The sequence below is a fragment of the Oncorhynchus masou genome, chromosome 23 (assembly GCF_036934945.1).
Source record: "Oncorhynchus masou masou isolate Uvic2021 chromosome 23, UVic_Omas_1.1, whole genome shotgun sequence".
NCBI classification, from domain to species: domain Eukaryota; kingdom Metazoa; phylum Chordata; class Actinopteri; order Salmoniformes; family Salmonidae; genus Oncorhynchus; species Oncorhynchus masou.
This window is the reverse complement of record NC_088234.1, coordinates 54,411,007-54,428,982: the sequence shown is the minus strand read 5'-3', so window position 1 is coordinate 54,428,982 and position 17,976 is coordinate 54,411,007. Positions and strand designations below refer to the sequence as shown.

Genomic DNA, 17,976 nt, shown 5'->3' with positions numbered 1-17,976 from the left:
CTGGACGTCCACGGGTAGCCAGCAGGTTATCCAGCCGAATGGACAGGTCCACCAGCTGGTCGAAAGTAAGGGTGATGTCTCTGCAGGCCAACTCTCGACGGACGTCCTCATGCAAACTCCAGCGATAGTAGTCGATCAGGGCCCTGTCGTTCCATCCCGCTCCGGTGGCCAGGGTCTGAAAGTCCAAAGCAAACTCCTGTGCGCTCCTCTTCCCCTCCCGAAGGTGGAATAGACGTTCACCCGCCACTCTACCCTCGGGAGGGTGGTCGTAGACTGCCCGGAAGCGGCGGGTGAGCTCCTCGAAGTCATCCAATGCCGTATCTCCTTCTCCCCATACGGCGTTAGCCCACTCCAGAGCTCTCCCCAAGAGGCACGAAATGAGGACGGACACCCTCTCCCTTCTCGAGGGAGCCAGGTAAACGGTGCTCAGGTATAAGTCCAGCTGTAACAGGAAAACCTGGCATCGTGTCGACGTCCCATCACACTCCCTGTGAAGGTCGAGACGCATCCCACAGGAACGGATGCAGGAGGGACGAGTAGTGGTAACCCCGGTTGTGCTGGTGAGGGCGCTGGAGGAACTCTCTGTCTCTCACAGCGGTCCATTGTATGCACAACGCGGTCCAACGCGACGCCAAGATGTTGGATAATCGTCGCTTACTCCTGGACGTGCTCCTCTTTCCTCATACCAGGGGCTCCTGCTGACTCCATGTAGATGGTGTGGTATTCTGTAAGGGGTGCGTAGGTGGCAGGTGGCAGGGAAGTCAGACGCAGGAGAGCAGAACTTGATAATAGCCGGAGCAGTTTAATAGTAAAACCAACGGCATAAGAAATACAAATATGGGCACAATAACCCGACGCGCACCAGTCAAACAAAATGTGCACAAGCACTTACAATAAACAATACCACACAAAGACATGGGGGGAACAGAAGGTTAAATACACAACACATAATGAGGGAAATGAGAACCAGGTGTGTGGGAAAACGAGACAAAACAAATGGAAAATGAAAAATGGATTGGCGATGGCTAGAAGACCGGCAACGTCGACCGCCGGACACCGCCCGAACAAGGAGAGGCATCGACTTCGGCAGAAGTTGTGACACACCTACTACCATACCCCGTTCAAAGGCACTTAAATCTTTTGTCTTGCCCATTCACTCTCTGAATGGCACACATACACAATCCATGAATCAATAGTCTCAAGGCTTAAAAATCCTTCTTTAAACTGTCTCCTCCCCTTCATCTACACTGATCACAGCGGATTTAACAAGTGACATCGATATGGGAACATAGCTTTCACCTGGATTCACCTGGTCAGTCTATATCATGGAAAGTGCTGGTGTTATTCATGTTTTGTACACTCAGTGTAGAAAAGGCTGTTTTTAGCCTTCAGCTTTTATATAACCATATTAACTAATTTATATACAATATTCTGCCCATGTGAATACATTTATTTTAGGCCATAACTGAACCAATTTCTGTAGGCTATCTATAGAATATTTCAGGGGCACAAACTTGGTTTTATATATATATATATATATATACACTGCTCAAAAAAGATAAAGGGAACACTAAAATAACACATCCTAGATCTGAATGAATGAAATATTCTTATTAAATACTTTTTTCTTTACATAGTTGAATGTGCTGACAACAGAATCACACAAAAATTATCAATGGAAATCAAATTTATCAACCCATGGAGGTCTGGATTTGGAGTTCCACTCAAAATTAAAGTGGAAAACCACACTACAGGCTGATCCAACTTTGATGTAATGTCCTTAAAACAAGTCAAAATGAGGCTCAGTAGTGTGTGTGGCCTCCACGTGCCTGTATGACCTCCCTACAATGCCTGGGTATGCTCCTGATGACGTGGTGGATGGTCTCCTGAGGGATCTCCTCCCAGACCTGGACTAAAGCATCCGCCAACTCCTGGACAGTCTGTGGTGCAACGTGGCGTTGGTGGATGGAGCGAGACATTATGTCCCAGATGTGCTCAATTGGATTCAGGTCTGGGGAACGGGCGGGCCAGTCCATAGCATCAATGCCTTCCTCTTGCAGGAACTGCTGACACACTCCAGCCACATGAGGTATAGCATTGTCTTGCATTAGGAGGAACACAGGAGGAACCCAGGGCCAACCGCACCAGCATATGGTCCCACAAGGGGTCTGAGGATCTCATCTCGGTACCAAATGGCAGTCAGGCTACCTCTGGCGAGCACATGGAGGGCGCCAGTGGCGAATTTGCCAATCTTGGTGTTCTCTGGCAAATGCCAAACGTCCTGCACAGTGTTGGGCTATAAGCCCAACGTCCACCTGTGGACGTCAGGCCGTCATACCACCCTCATGGAGTCTGTTTCTGACCGTTTGAGCAGACACATGCACATTTGTGGCCTGCTGGGGGTCATTTTGCAGGGCTCTGGCAGTGCTCCTCCTGCTCCTCCTTGCACAAAGGTGGAGGTAGCGGTCCTGCTGCTGGGTTGTTGCCCTCCTACGGCCTCCTCCACTTCTCCTGATGTACTGGCCTGTCTCCTGGTAGCGCCTCCATGCTCTGGACACTACGCTGACAGACACAGCAAACCTTCTTGCCACAGCTCACATTGATGTGCCATCCTAGATGAGCTGCACTACCTGAGCCACTTGTGTGGGTTGTAGACTCCGTCTCATGCTACCACTAGAGTGAAAGCACCGCCAGCATTCAAAAGTGACCAAAACATCAGCCAGGAAGCATAGGAACTGAGAAGTTGTCTGTGGTCCCCACCTGCAGAACCACTCCTTTATTGGGCGTGTCTTGCTAATTGCCTATAATTTCCACCTGTTGTCTATTCCATTTGCACAACAGCATGTGAAATTTATTGTCAATCAGTGTTGCTTCCTAAGTGGACAGTTTGATTTCACAGAAGTGTGATTGATTTGGAGTTACATTGTGTTGTTTAAGTGTTCCCTTTATTGTTTTGAGCAGTGTATATATATATGTACAATTCCAGTCAAAAGTTTGGACACACCTACTCATTCAATGGTTTTTCTTTATTTTCTATATTGTAGAATAATAGTGAAGACATCAAAACTATGAAATAACACATTTGGAATCATGTTAAACAAATCAAAATATGTTTAGATTATTTGAAGTAGCCACCTTTTGCCTTGATGACAGCACACTCTTGGCATTCTCTCAACCTGCTTATTTTGATTTATTTGACCTTTATTTAAACTAGGCAAGTCAGTTAAGAACAAATTCTTATTTGCAATGACGGCCTACCCCGGATGATGCTGGGAAAATTGTGTGCCGCCCTATGGGACTCCCCATCACAGCCGGATGTGATACAGCCTGGATTTGAACTAGGGACTGTAGTGGCGCTTCTTGAACTGAGATGCAGTGCCTTAGACCGCTGCGCCACTCAGGAGCTTCACCTGGAAGGAGTTCCCACATATGCTGAGCACTTGTTGGATACTTTCCCTTCACTCTGCGGTCCAACTCATCCCAAACCATCTCAACTGGGTTGAGGTCGGGTCATCTGATGCAGCACTCCATCACTCTCCTTCTTGGTCAAATAGCCCTTACGCAGCCTGGAGGTGTGTTGGGTCATTGTCCTGTTGAAAAACGAATGATAGTCCCAATAAACGCAAACCTGATGGTATGGCGTGTCGCTGTATTATGCTGTGGTAGCCATGCTGGTTTAATGTGCCTTAATTCTAAATCAATCACTGACAGTGTCACCAGCAACGCACCCCCACACCATCACACTTCCTCCGCCATGCTTCACGGTGGGAACCAAACGAGGAGATCATCCATTCACCTAATCCGCATCTCACAAAGACACGGCAGTTGGAACCATCAATCTCAAATTTGGACTCATCAGACCAAAGGACAGATTTAAATTGTCCATTGCTCATGTATCTTTGCCCAAGCAAGTCTCTTCTTATTACAGGTGTCTTTTAGTAGTGGTTTCTTTACAGCAATTCGACCATGAAGGCCTGATTCACGCAGTCCCCTCTGAACAGTTGATGTTGAGATGTGTCTGTTACTTGAACTCTGTGAATCATTTATTTGAGCTGCAATTTCTGAGGCTATTAACTGTAATTAACTTGTCCTCTGTTGCAGAGGTAACTCTGGGTCTTCCTTTCCTGTGGCGGTCCTCATAAGAGCCAGTTTCATCATAGCGCTGGATGGTTTTTGGGACTGCAATTGAAGAAACTTTCAAAGTCTTTGAAATTTTCAGATTGACCGACCTTCATGTCTTAAAGTAATGATGGATAGTAATTTCTCTTTTCTTATTTGAGCTGTTCTTGCCATAATATGGGCTATCTTCTGTAGGGCTATCTTCTGTATACAACCCCTACCTTGTCACAACACAACGGATTGGCACAAACACATTAAGAAGGGAAGATTTACACAAATTTACTTTTAACAAGGCACACCTGCTGAAATGCATTTCAGGTGACTACCTCATGAAGCTGGTTGAGAGAATGCCAAGAGTGTGTAAAGCTGTCATCTTGGCAGAAGGTGGCTACTTCGAACAATCTCAAATATATATATTTGTTTAACACTTTTATGGTTACTACATGGTTCCATATGTGTTATTTCATAGTTGTGATGTCTGCACTATTATTCTATAATGTAGAAATAGTCAAAATAAAGAAAAATCCTGGAATGAGTAGGTGTGTCCAAACTTTTGACTGGTACTGTATATATATTTTTTATCCAGTCGGACAAACACTCCAAACAGCCTACCCGACCGCTCGGAGGCGTCAGCATGGTCCGAATTCACCCGTTGCCTCATTTTGTATCATATCCCAATGATAAAACTGGGGGGGACAAAAAAAGCAACTCATGCGGACGAAAGCGTAGCAGAGGAAGGAGTTAACTTCTGCAGTGTTCACTGTAAAATATAACGTGCTACGGCGGTGCTTCGTTCTCAAAACCTATTGCATGAGAGAGTCAGAGGTGCCTCCCCTCTGACCCTCTCCTCTAATGACTTTTGTGAAGATGGCGTGGAGAGAGGATGTGAGGAGTCAAGGAAATGCAATTGAGATTCTCCCACTGTCAGATCCTGCATCCCACAATGCACCTCTCGCCACTGTCACAATCTCCCCTCAGCCCCTCCCCCTTCCAGCCCCTCCCAGAACAGACACAGCTCTTTTAGAACAGCCTATTGTTTTCTCTTTGCAGTAGATGTGACTTGTCTTTATGAAAACTAATTTCCAAGAATTGACCGCTACCACACACACAAGCTAACTCCCATAAATACTGTACGATGCACGTACACAAACACACAAAGTCATCTTTCCTCCAGCCTGGACACTCAAACGATGGTCCTCCTTCCCTGGGATTTGTGAGATTATGGACACCAGATGAGTTCTTCTCCTCCCCCAACACACAATACTTCATGCCCCTCTCCATAAGCCCATAAAGTGGCTGTGGGTCTTGGCTGGGAGCCTGGAACAAAACCCAGGGGGGGGGGGATATGGTTGCTTGGGATGTTCATAACCTGACTGGATGCTAGGAGAAGGGGGATGGGTGTATCAGGGGCTTGGGCTGCTTACAGTCTGGTACACGGCTCCCCTATTGGGGAAAAAGCCATCAGGATACCTCTCCTATATTTTCCTGGCTGATTACACAAATACCCCTCACCTCTTCACTGCAACAGCCAACGAATGGTTTACCATCTGCTGTAAATGTGCTGCCATACATTATCCAGGCAGGTGCTGCAAATTGGTAGTCCATGTTTTAAGTGACCCTCTTACAATGTTTATACGTTTTGAAACCTTAATTCCTAAATAAACTCATTTTACAACACACATTTGTGAGAATTCTTAACATGTACATGTATGTGAGAAGAACCACATTCCCCATCTAGTTATTACCACCACCCTCACCTCCTCCCCATCCCCCATCTCTGCTCTCCCCTCACCTTCACACCTTCTGCTTACAACGTCACTTAGGTTTGACTAAATATCGTGGCACTGGGTTCTGGAGTGCTACCCTGCAGCCATAGCAGTAGCCAAACCAGAGCATGCTGGGTACACAGATGGAGCAGACAGACGGGACAAGGGGGTGAGGGAGGGGGCGCTGCAGTATTTGAGAGGTGGGCTGGAGGGGAGGGTCGAGGTCGGGCAGCAAGCCACTGCAGCTGGGCCAAGCATAGGATGATGCAGTCACTTGTCATACGCAGATGAGAACTGATGTCTGACAGAAGACGTGTCTCACTGTCTCCTCATTAAAGATCCATTTTGTAACTTTCATTCCTAAAACATGGAAGCCCTTCACCTGTTTATAAACCGAGGAGGTCTTAGTGAATCATTTGAGTTGTTATTCTTGACTAATGTGTCTGAGTCTACATACTCTTTGGACACTAATCAGACTGTTTCCTTTAGGGGTAAGGAGGTTACGGTTAAGCACCCCCCATGGACGCCTTTATTAAGGCCAAACAGAAGCCCTTCACTTCAGAGAACAGCAATAATGAATCTAGTGTCCACTGCAGGCAAAACACAGTTACTACTCATCAGGATCTTTAACAATGCAATCAATAGTCCAATATAAACAGAGATTCTATTGACACGGTTATTCTGAGAACAGAAACGTGGTTAGTTTGGTTTCATTTCGAAAGCTGAGTGATGGAATATTCAATCACACCGTGTCATGATGGTCCATGTCTGTCATCCTTACAAACACCAATCTTGTTTTCATTCATCAAATTCAGATTGACTATTTCATGCTTCAGTTCCACGATTCTGGTAATAGATTCAAGCAGCTGGTTTGTTTACCTTGTCAAACTTGTTCTAATTAAGGAAATAAAATGTGCCTGTGCAGAACATTTCTTGCCTCAGACTCCGGGAGGTTTCAAAATATTGTCTTAGACCAAGGAAATGCAGTCTATCTTAAAATAACCATATCATTATGCTTGAGAAGAACACGCTACACATTTAAGTACTTAACAAGCGTGGTTGTTTGGAATTATGTACCGTGCATGATAGTCTAAAAGACGTCGTAAAAACAACAATATGTATAATACTTGAGGGTTCATCGTCTCAAAATGTGTCTATCAAGGGGCGGCAGGGTAGCCTAGTGGATAGAGCGTTGGACTAGTAAGCGGAAGGTTGCAAGTTCAAACCCCCGAGCTGACAAGGTACAAATCTGTCGCTCTGCCCCTGAACAGGCAGTTTACCCACTGTTCCTAGGCCATCATTGAAAATAAGAATTTGTTCTTAACTGGTTAAATAAAGGTAAAAAATAAAAAATAAAAATGACATCACTAATCTACATCATGTTCCTATGGTTTCCCATCACATGTTAATAACCTGATTCACCTGTAAATAAGCATAATTTACCACACAGTTAGTTTCAGAGCTGCAGAACAGGGCCATTATCTCTGGTAGAATGACCTAATTGTCTGTAAACAGAGGAAACACTGCTGTTGCCAAATCAACCAATAGCCATGAAGCAAAACCCCAGTTTTATAAGCACTGCAAATTCTCCAGTGTTAAATCAACACTGGTCCAGTGTATATACAGGTCCACACGTTTCATTGTTAAATTAACACACTGCTCAGTGTTAATCCTTATTTGCATATTTCCCAGAGTGCCTTGCCTTTAGTAAATTGTAGAGTTGCCACCCATGACTGTATTTGTTAGTGACAGAGACATGGTTGTTGCATTCATCCATTTTTAGCCCTGTGGCCTTCACCAAGTGAGATCCTAAGTGAATATATTATCATAAAAATGTAATTATTTAACACAATACAACACATATTTCATAAGGCCTTATTTTGGGGGCCTAGTTTACACTAATACAGTAGCCTGAAATGCAAAATCAGGCCTGCAAGTCACATTATGCTGGCTTGCAAAGTGATTTGTAATTACTATTGGAATTCAGCCAGAGTGGGGATATCCAACATTTGGAATTTGTATTTACTCGCAACCTGCATTCAGAATGACTGCCGGGTTGGGAAGACTAAGATATGGGACTACCTAAACCATCTAAACTGGAACAACCATTTCAGTAATGGGTGCAATAAGTCAAAGCAATAGATTGGATGAGTTTAGTAAAATGTATATTTGAGTAGCATAACATGAATTAATCAAAAACATACATATTCAAAAACATTACCTGAAATAGAGCATGCTGGGATATATGATAATAATGAGCATGGTTGTGGTTTAACAATGGTTAGTAACACCAACACTGTTTTTTATTTTAGACCCATGAGTGTTAATTTAACACCTGAATGAACAATAGAAATGTTACACTGAAAAATCAACACGAGTGAACACTGGCCAATTGGCTGTGTGTGTATTATATCAACCAATAAAGTGAATTGAAAACATTCTGCTTCCCAGGGTGAAGGGTTAGTGGCTTGGACCGGCCAGGGATGCACATGTAGCTCTCATTTCTGACTGGCGGGGAGAGATGCATTATGGGGGTTGGAAGACCACCCCCACCCCCGCTTGGCAGAGGAGTGAGCCTCTTATTTAAAGATCGCCTCTGTTTCTCTTTGGTCTATTTTATACAGAAAAAGAAAAAGGACAGGTCTCAAATGGCACGTTTTAGATATCCTAACAAAAAGAAGCAAATAGTTTAAAATTATTACTATCACCTTTATTTAACCAAGTAGGAAAGTTGAGAACAAGTTCTGATTTACAACTGCGACCTCGCCAAGATAAAGCAAAGAAGTGCAACACGAACAACACAGAGTTACACATGGAATAAACATTCGTACAGTCAATAACACAATAGAAAAGTCTATGTACATGGTGTTTGCAGCACGGAAACACGGCTCACTCGAGACATGCTATCGGAGTCGGTGCAGCCAGCTGGTTTCTTCACGCATCGTGCCGACAGAAACAAGCATCTTTCTGGTAAGAAGAGGGGCGGTATGCCTTATGATTAACGAGACGTGGTGTGATCATAACAACATACAGGAACTCAAGTCCTTCTGTTCACCTGACTTAGAATTCCTCACAATCAAATGTCGACCGCATTATTTACCAAGAGAAGTCTCTTCGATTATAATCACAGCCGCATATATTCCCCCCAAGCAGACACATCGATGGCCCTGAAATAACTTTATTTGACTCTATGTAAACTGGAAACCACATATCCTGAGGCTGCATTCATCGTAGCTGGGGATTTTAACAAGGCTAATCTGAAAAAAAGACTCCCTAAATTCTATCAGCATATCGATTATGCAACCAGGGCTGGTAAAACCCTGGATCATTGTTATTCTAACTTCCGTGACGCATATAAGGCCCTCCCCCGCCCTCCTTTCGGAAAAGCTGACCACAACTCCGTTTTGTTGCTTCCAGCCTATAGACAGAAACTAAAACAGGAACCTTCCGTGCTAAGGTCTGTTCAACGCTGGTCTGACCAATCTGATTCCACGCTTCAAGATTGCTTCGATCATGTGGATTGGGATATGTTCCGCATTGCGTCAAACAACAACATTGACGAATACGCTGATTCGGTGAGCAAGGTCATTAGCAAGTGCATCGGCGATGTCGTACCCACAGCAACTATTAAAACATTCCCAAACCAGAAACCGTAGATTGAAGGCAACATTCGCGCGAAACGGAAAGCCCAAACCACTGCTTTTAATCATGGTAAGGTGACCCGGAAATATGACCGAATACAAACAGTGTAGCTATTCCCTCCGCAAGGCAATCAAACAAGCTAAGCGTCAGTATAGAGACAAAGTAGAGTCACAATTCAACGACTCAGACACAAGAGGTATGTGGCAGGGTCTACAGTCAATCACGTGTAATGGATGTGAAACGCTAGCTTAGTTAGCGGTGGTGCATGCTAAATAGTGTTTCAATCGGTGACGTCACTTGCACTGAAACCTTGAAGTAGTGGTTACCCTTGCTATGCAAGAGCAGCGGATTTTGTGGAGCGATGGGTAACGATGCTTCGTGGGTGACTGTTGATGTGTGCAGAGGGTCCCTGGTTCACGCCCGGGTATGGGCGAGGGAACGGACTAAAGTTATACTGTTATACACGGATTACAAAAAGAAAACCAGCCCTGTCGCGGTCCAGGATGTCTTTCTCCCAGACAGACTAAATAACTGTTTTGCCCACTTCGAGGACAACACAGTGCCACTGACACGGCCCGCTACCAAAACCTGCGGACTCTCCTTCACTGCAGCCGACGTGAGTAAAACATTTAAATGTGTTAACCCTCGCAAGGCAGCAGGTCCAGACAGCATCCACAGCCGCGTCCTCAGAGCATGCGCAGACCAGCTGGCTTGTGTGTTTTGGGACATTTCAATCAATCCCTATACCAGTCTGCTGTTCCCACATGCTTCAAGAGGGCCACCATTGTTCCTGTTCCCAAGAAAGCTAAGGTAACTGAGCTAAACGACTACCGCCCAGTAGCACTCACTTCCATCATCATGAAGTGCTTTGAGAGACTAGTCAAGGACCATACCTGACACCCTACCTGACACCCTAGACCCACTCCAATTTACTTACCGCTCCAATAGGTCCACAGACGATGCAATCTCAACCACACTGCACACTGCCCTAACCCATCTGGACAAGAGGAATACCTATGTGAGAATGCTGTTTATCGACACCATAGTACCCTCCAAACTTGTCATCAAGCTCGAGACCCTGGGTCTCGACACCGTCCTGTGCACCTGGGTACTGGACTTCCTGACGGGCCGCCCCCAGGTGGTGAGGGTAGTTAACAACATCTCCACCCCACTGATCCCCAACACTGGGGCCCCACAAGGGTGCGTTCTGAGCCCTCTCCTGCACTCCCTGTTCAACCATGACTGCGTGGCCATGCACGCCTCCAACTCAATCATCAAGTTTGCAGACGACACTACAGTGGTAGGCTTGATTACCAACAACGACGAGACGGCCTACAGGGAGGAGGTGAGGGCCCTTGAAGTGTGGTGTCAGGAAAATAACCTCATACTCAACGTCACCAAAACAAAGGAGATGAACGTGGACTTCAGGAAACAGCAGAGGGAGCAACCCCTATCCAAATCGACGGGACAGTAGTGGAGAGGGTAGTAAGTTTTAAGTTCCTCGACGTACACATCACGGACAAACTGAATTGGTCCACAAACACAGACAGCGTTGTGAAGAAGGCGCAGCAGCGCCTCTTCAACCTCAGGAGGCTGAAGAAATTCGGCTTGTCACCAAAAGCACTCCTGTCAGGCTGTAACACCGCCTGGTACACCAACTGCTCTGCCCACAACCGTAAGGCTCTCCAGACTAGAGTTCGGCCAATTAAAAAGAATGGCTGATTAATTAGGGCTGATTTCAAGTTTTCATAACAATCGGAAATCGGTATTTTTGGACACGGATTTGGCTGATATTTTATTATTATTATTCTTTACACCTTTATTTAACTAGGCAAGTTAGTTAAGAACACATTCTTATTTTCAATGACGGCCTAGGAACGGTGGGTTAACTTCCTCGTTCAGGGGCAGAATGACAGATTTTTCCCTTGTCAGCTCAGGGATTCAATCTTGCAACCTTACAGTTAACTAGTCCAACGCTCTAACCACCTGATTACATTGCACTCCACGAGGAGCCTGCTTGTTACGCGAATGCAGTAAGAAGCCAAGGTAAGTTGCTAGCTAGCATTAAACTTATCTTATAAAAAACAATCAATCAATCATAATCACTAGTTAACTACACATGGTTGATGATATTACTAGTTTATCTAGAGTGTCCTGCGTTGCATATAATTGATGCGGTGCGTATTTCGCAAAAAAGGACTGTCTTGCTCCAATGTGTACCTAACCATAAACAGCAATGCCTTTCTTAAAATCATTACACAAGTATATATTTTTTAAACCTGCATATTTAGTTAATATTGCCTGCCAACCTGGCTCGTTGCGAACTCTGTGAAGACTATTTCTTCCTAACAAAGACAGCCAACTTCGCCAAACGGGGGATGATTTAACAAAAGTGCATTTGCGAAAAAAGCACAATCGTTGCACGACTGTACGTAACCATAAATATCAATGCCTTTCTTGAAATCAATACACAAAAGTATATATTTTTAAACCTTCATATTTTGCTAAAAGAAATCCAGGTTCGCAGGCAATATTAACCAGGTGAAATTGTGTCACTTCTCTTGCGTTCATTGCATGCAGAGTCAGGGTGTATGCAACAGTTTGGGCCGCCTAATTTGCCAGAAATTTACGTAATTATGACATAACATTGAAGGTTGTGCAATGCAACAGGAATATTTAGACTTATGGATGCCACCCGTTGGATAAAATAGGGAACGGTTCCGTATTTCACTGAAAGAATAAATGTCTTGTTTTCGAGATGGTAGTTTCTGGATTCGACCATATTAATGACCTAAGGCTCATATTTCTGTGTGTTATTATATTATAATTAAGTCTACGATTTGATAGAGGAGTCTGATTGAGCGATGGTAGGCACCAGCAGGCTCGTAAGCATTCATTCAAACAGCACTTTCATGCGTTTTGCCAGCAGCTCGTCGCTGTGCTTCAAGCATTGAGCTGTTTATGAATTCCAGCCTATCAACTCCTGAGATTAGGCTGGTGTAACCGATGTGAAATGGCTAGCTAGTTAGCTGGGTGCGCACTAATAGCGTTTCAAACGTCACTCGCTCTGAGACTTGGAGTGGTTGTTCCCCTTGCTCTGCAAGGGCCGCAGCTTTTGTGGAGCGATAGGTAATGCTGCTTCGAGGGCGGCTGTTGTCGATGTATTCCTGGATCAAGCCCAGGTAGGGGCGAGGAGAGGGACGGAAGCTATACTGTTACACTGGCAATACTAAAGTGCTTATAAGAACATCCAATAGTCAAAGGTATATGAAATACAAATCGTATAGAGAGAAATTGTCCTATAATTCCTATAATAACTACAATCTAAAACTTCTTACCTGGGAATATTGAAGACTCCTCTTAAAAAGAACCACCAGCTTTCATATGTTCTCATGTTCTGAGCAAGGAACTTAAACGTTAGCTTTCTTGCATGGCACATATCGCACTTTTACTTTCTTCTCCAACACTTTCTTTTTGCATTATTTAAACCAAATTGAACATTTCATTTTATTTGAGGCTAAATTGATTTTATTGATTATTATATTAAGTTAAAACAAGTGTTCATTCAGTATTGTTGTAATTGTCATTATTACAAATACCTTTATTTAATTATTATTATTATTATTATTATTTTTTTTAAATCGGCAGATTAATCAGTATCGGCTTTTTTGGTCACCGGGGAAAACTACCTGCCCTCCAGTTACACCTACACCACCCGATGTCACAGGAAGGCCATAAAGATCATCAAGGACAACAACCGCCCAAGCCACTGCCTGTTCACCCCGCTATCATCCAGAAGGCGAGGTCAGTACATGTGCATCAAAGCAGGGGCCGAGAGACTGAAAAACAGCTTCTATCTCAAGGCCATCAGACTGTTAAACAGCCACCACTAATATTGAGTGGCTGCTGCCAACATACTGACTCAACTCCAGCCACTTTAATAATGGAAAAATTGATGTACAAAATGTATCACTAGCCACTTTAAACAATGCCACTTAATATAATGTTTACATACCCTACATTACTCATCTCATATGTATATACTGTACTCGATACCATCTACTGCATCTTGCCTACGCCGTTCTTTACCATCACCAATTCATATATCCTTATGTACATAATCTTCATCCCTTTACACCTGTGTGTGTATAAAGTAGTTGTTGTGGAAGTGTTAGGTTAGATTACTCGTTGGTTATTACTGCATTGTCGGAACTAGAAGCACAAGCATTTCGCTACACTCGCATTAACATCTGCTAACCATGTGTATGTGACAAATAACATTTGATTTGATTTGAATGAAGTAAGATTAGGGAGGTAACGGCAATAAATAGGCCATAGTGGTGAAATTTCAATGTAGTAATTAAACACTGGCGTGATAGATGTGCAGAAGATGAATGTAGAGTAGAGATACTGGGGTGCAGAGGAGCATAGTGCAGTACTGTAGTGCTAGGTTAATTTGCCTTTCCTGCAATGCACAAGCACACACATACAAATACGCATACACATTTACACACACGCAGTGGCTCTTATAAAACAGAAAATGACTGTCAGAGCCTAGCGTACATAATCAATCCCAACGTTTGGTGAAGTGATTCTCTTTATTACAAAGTCTCTACTCAGCAGCAAGCAGCACAGCAATCTGGAAACATCAAACTAGATTTTAAGAGTCTCTTGCCAACCCACGTCCACCTCCTATACCCCCTCTCTCTCTCCCTCCCCCTTCCTTCCCTCCCCCTCTCTCTCTCTCTCCTTGGCCAGGCCTGAGGTTCCTTACTTTCTCTCCCAGGGCCTGTAAGACAACCATCAATGCTGTGGTTTGGAGGGCTGGGCAGGGCCGTTGGTCCCACGGGTCTCTCACACAGTAAAGGTTGTTAAAGACTATAGGCAGGGCATGGCATGCTGCAGGTCTGGAAAGCTACAGTCGAGGGGGTGGAAGTGGTGTGTATGTCTACCATGGGAATTGCCAGGGATCTCACAATACAATATTTTTTTACAATACTTACGGTCCGATACGATATGTATTGCGATTCTCACAATTCTATATGCATTGTGATTCGATACTGTGATTTGATTGAAATTCGATGTTCCAACCATATGTCTGCTGCAGAGGGACAAGAGAGAGCCATGATAAAACGAGTTTGAATCAGTCATGGAAATAAGTGTTGAAACAAATTTGCTCCCTATTTAAAAAGAAGATGGAGAACAAGCTATGAAGGAAAATATTGGAGTTTTGGTGCAGGTACAGCCAACTAGCGCAAAAATAATATTGCAATATTGTCACAACGATACTATAGGATATATCGTCAAAAATAATATCCCGATATGTAACTGGGAGTTTTACCCCCTATCACTAATGAATAATGGTGCCAGTGTGTGGATGTTCCCCCAAAAGCTCAGCAAGGCTAAAATATAGTAACACAATCACCAGCCTGAATACCCCTTATGAAGGTACTACAAATTCCTTTCACATGAGGTGGGGAAGTATCAAATGCTTTCTCTCACTCCCTCTCACCCACACAATCCCAGGGACTCCATTTGGCTCTCCCGGGAAGTTCCACCATTAGTCTGGAAAACCTCATTCTTAGTGGAAAATGCCTTGTGTTTCATGACAGATGGATAATTCTGGCTGGATTGAGTCATTCCTAAAGTTAAACGTGAAAGTCAGCCCTGTTGTGACTAACCATCTCTCCAGTTGACTTGTAGTGTTGCGGTTAACATGAAGGGAGGCAGACAAAATGTAGAGTGATGTGATGAGTCGGCATAGTGAAGTGACGCATGATGATGACATAGAGGGCTACGTCATGAAGCAGGTTAACTCAGTCCCTTTCTACATTCTGACAAGGTTATAGGGCTTAAATACCTGATGGGCTATTCATATATACACATGCAGGCTACATGCACACACACACACACCCCCACACACAAAGACGAGCTTATTTTGTGAGCCAAATATGATCTCTGCTGACATGATCTTCTCAGTACAGGAGATTAATCCAGTCACGGCGACTGATATTGTCTCTCAGACAAATAGACAGTGAGAACAGGAGCCAGGACCATTCCTACTGTGACCCTACCCAGCGTGGCCAGGTCCTTTCTAACACAGAGCTGACAGCAGGCTTTACTGCTATAACCTCTGCTGATGGATGGGCTATAGCTAACAGAGAGCGAGAGAGAGACAGTGAGAGAGATAGAGAGAAAGAGAGCGAGAGAGAGAGAAAGACAAACAGAAAGAGTGAGAGAGCCTCCCGATTGGCGCAGCTGACTAAGGCACTACATACTTGAGGAGTCACTACAGACCCGGGTTCGATCCCAGGCTGTGTCACAGCCTGTCGCAACCGGGAGACACATGAGGCACACAATTGGTCCAGCATCGTCCGGGTTAGGGGAGGGTTTGGCCTCCTGGGATTTCCATGTCCCATCGCGCCCTAGCGACTCCTTGTGGCGGACCGGGCGCCTGCAAGCTGACTTCAGCTGCCAGCTGTACAGTGTTTCCTCCGACACATTGGTGCGGCTGGCTAAGTGAGCTGGTGAAGTGAGCAGTGTGTCAAGAAGCAGGGCGGCTTGGCAGGGTCGTGTTTGGAGGACACATGGCTCTCGACCTTCGCCTCTCTCAAGTCTGTAGGGGAGTTGCAGCAATGGGACAAGACTGTAACTACCAATTGGATACCATGAAATTGGGGAGAAAAAGGGAGAGGAGAGAAAAATAGATCCTCTTCACAACCACTAGGACTATATGACCTGCACACTACAGCAAATACTTCCTTTAGTCTCTTCCAGTGGAACAGATATGACTCAATGTGGGGTGATTCAGTGTCAGCAGTATGACAGAGGAGGAAACAGAGGAAAAGTAGATTGGAACTTTAAAAAAAATATATTTTCCTATCTAGAACCTAAAAGGCTGTCCCCATAGGAGAACCCTTTGAAGAACCTTTTATGTTTCCATGGAGAACATTTTACATTTACATTTTTACATTTGAATCATTTAGCAGATGCTCTTATCCAGAGCGACTTACAGGAGCAATTAGGGTTAAGTGCCTTGCTCAAGGACACATTGGTAGATTTGCACAGAGGGTTCTACAAAAAGGGTCATCCTATGTAAACAGCCAAAGAACCCTTTTGGAACATTTTTTCTCCCTAAGTGTACAAAAATAGAAGTGTCTCTTACCTTCACAGATTCTGTCTAGTCGTTGGCGTTTCACTTTGTGTTTGTCAGGCAGAGCCATGTTGGCACTCCTCCTCTGTTCTCTTTTCCTCCTGTTGGCCAATCTGTAGGAAGCTAGCACTCTACCCAGAATCCCCCACGAGGCATGCCAACACACCACACACCTGTAAACACACAGACGAAAAAGAGAGGTGACACACACCAATCATCATCAGACCCATCCAAAAGATAATCTAACATGTAGACACTAAATGTGAACATCTGTCCTTTACAGAAGTCCATCACTGGGGCCAAGCTTCCTGCCATCCAGGACCTCTATACCAGGCGGTGTTGGAGGAAGGCCCAAAAAATGGTCAGACTCCAGCCACCCTAGTCATAGACTGTTCTCTCTGCTACCGCACGGCAAGCGGTACCGGAGCGCCAAGTCTAGGTCCAGGAGGCTTCTAAACAGCTTCTACCCCCAAGCCATAAGACACCTGAACATCTAATCAAATGCCTACCCAGACAATTTGCATTGCCCCCCCTCCTCTTTTACGCTGCTGCTACTCTCTGTTATTATCTATGCATAGTCACTTCAATAACTCTAACTACATGTACATAATACCTCAATTACCTCGACTAACCCCCTGTATATAACCTTGCTATTGTTATTTTACTGCTGCTCTTTAATTATTTGTACATTTAAAAAACAAACATTTTAGGTATCTTTCTTAAAACGGCATTGATGGTTAAGTGCTTGTATGTAAGCATTTCACTCTTAAGTTGTATTCTGTTGTATTCGGTGCATGTGACAAATAACATTTGATTTGATGGAACAAGAAATGAAAACACAAGAGTTTTTTTTTTAAATGTTCAGATTTCCAGAGTTGCTTTTCATCTACTATGGCATTATCACCTTCAAAAATATTGATCACATTTAAGGAACCAAGGGCTGAGGCAAATGTGGGACTATCCTCTTTATTGTAAAGGATAGTACCCCGCAAGGACACATGGTGACCAGTAGAGGGAGTGCTATCTCCGAGCGCTGTGCAAAAATCTGTCTTTCACCGCCAGACACCAAAAGAAAAAAAAAAAAAAACAGACGCATGCAGATGAGCGGAACATCAATTAACTCTCATTGGTCAGAGATTTCCCTGTTCAGAGACTGATTCCCCTCTAAACCCTGAGGCTGAACACAGATACCCCACAGCACACACAAAGATACAGACATGCAAACATGTGCTCTCACCCCCATAGACATTTAGACTGGCAGCCGAATTCTTATCTTTTTTGCTATTTTGATGAATC

General features: G+C 44.3%; 1 protein-coding gene across 1 annotated transcript in view; it reads right to left on the bottom strand.

Moving 5' to 3' along the window:
- Positions 1 to 17,976, bottom strand: part of LOC135511058 (C-terminal-binding protein 2-like) — a 97,193-nt gene that overhangs the window by 55,636 nt on the left and 23,581 nt on the right. Inside the window, exon 2 of the mRNA XM_064932545.1 lies at positions 16,693 to 16,853. Within this exon, the coding sequence (XP_064788617.1) occupies positions 16,693 to 16,750 (58 nt within the window). The 5' untranslated portion in view covers positions 16,751 to 16,853. The remainder of the gene's footprint in view (positions 1 to 16,692; positions 16,854 to 17,976) is intronic.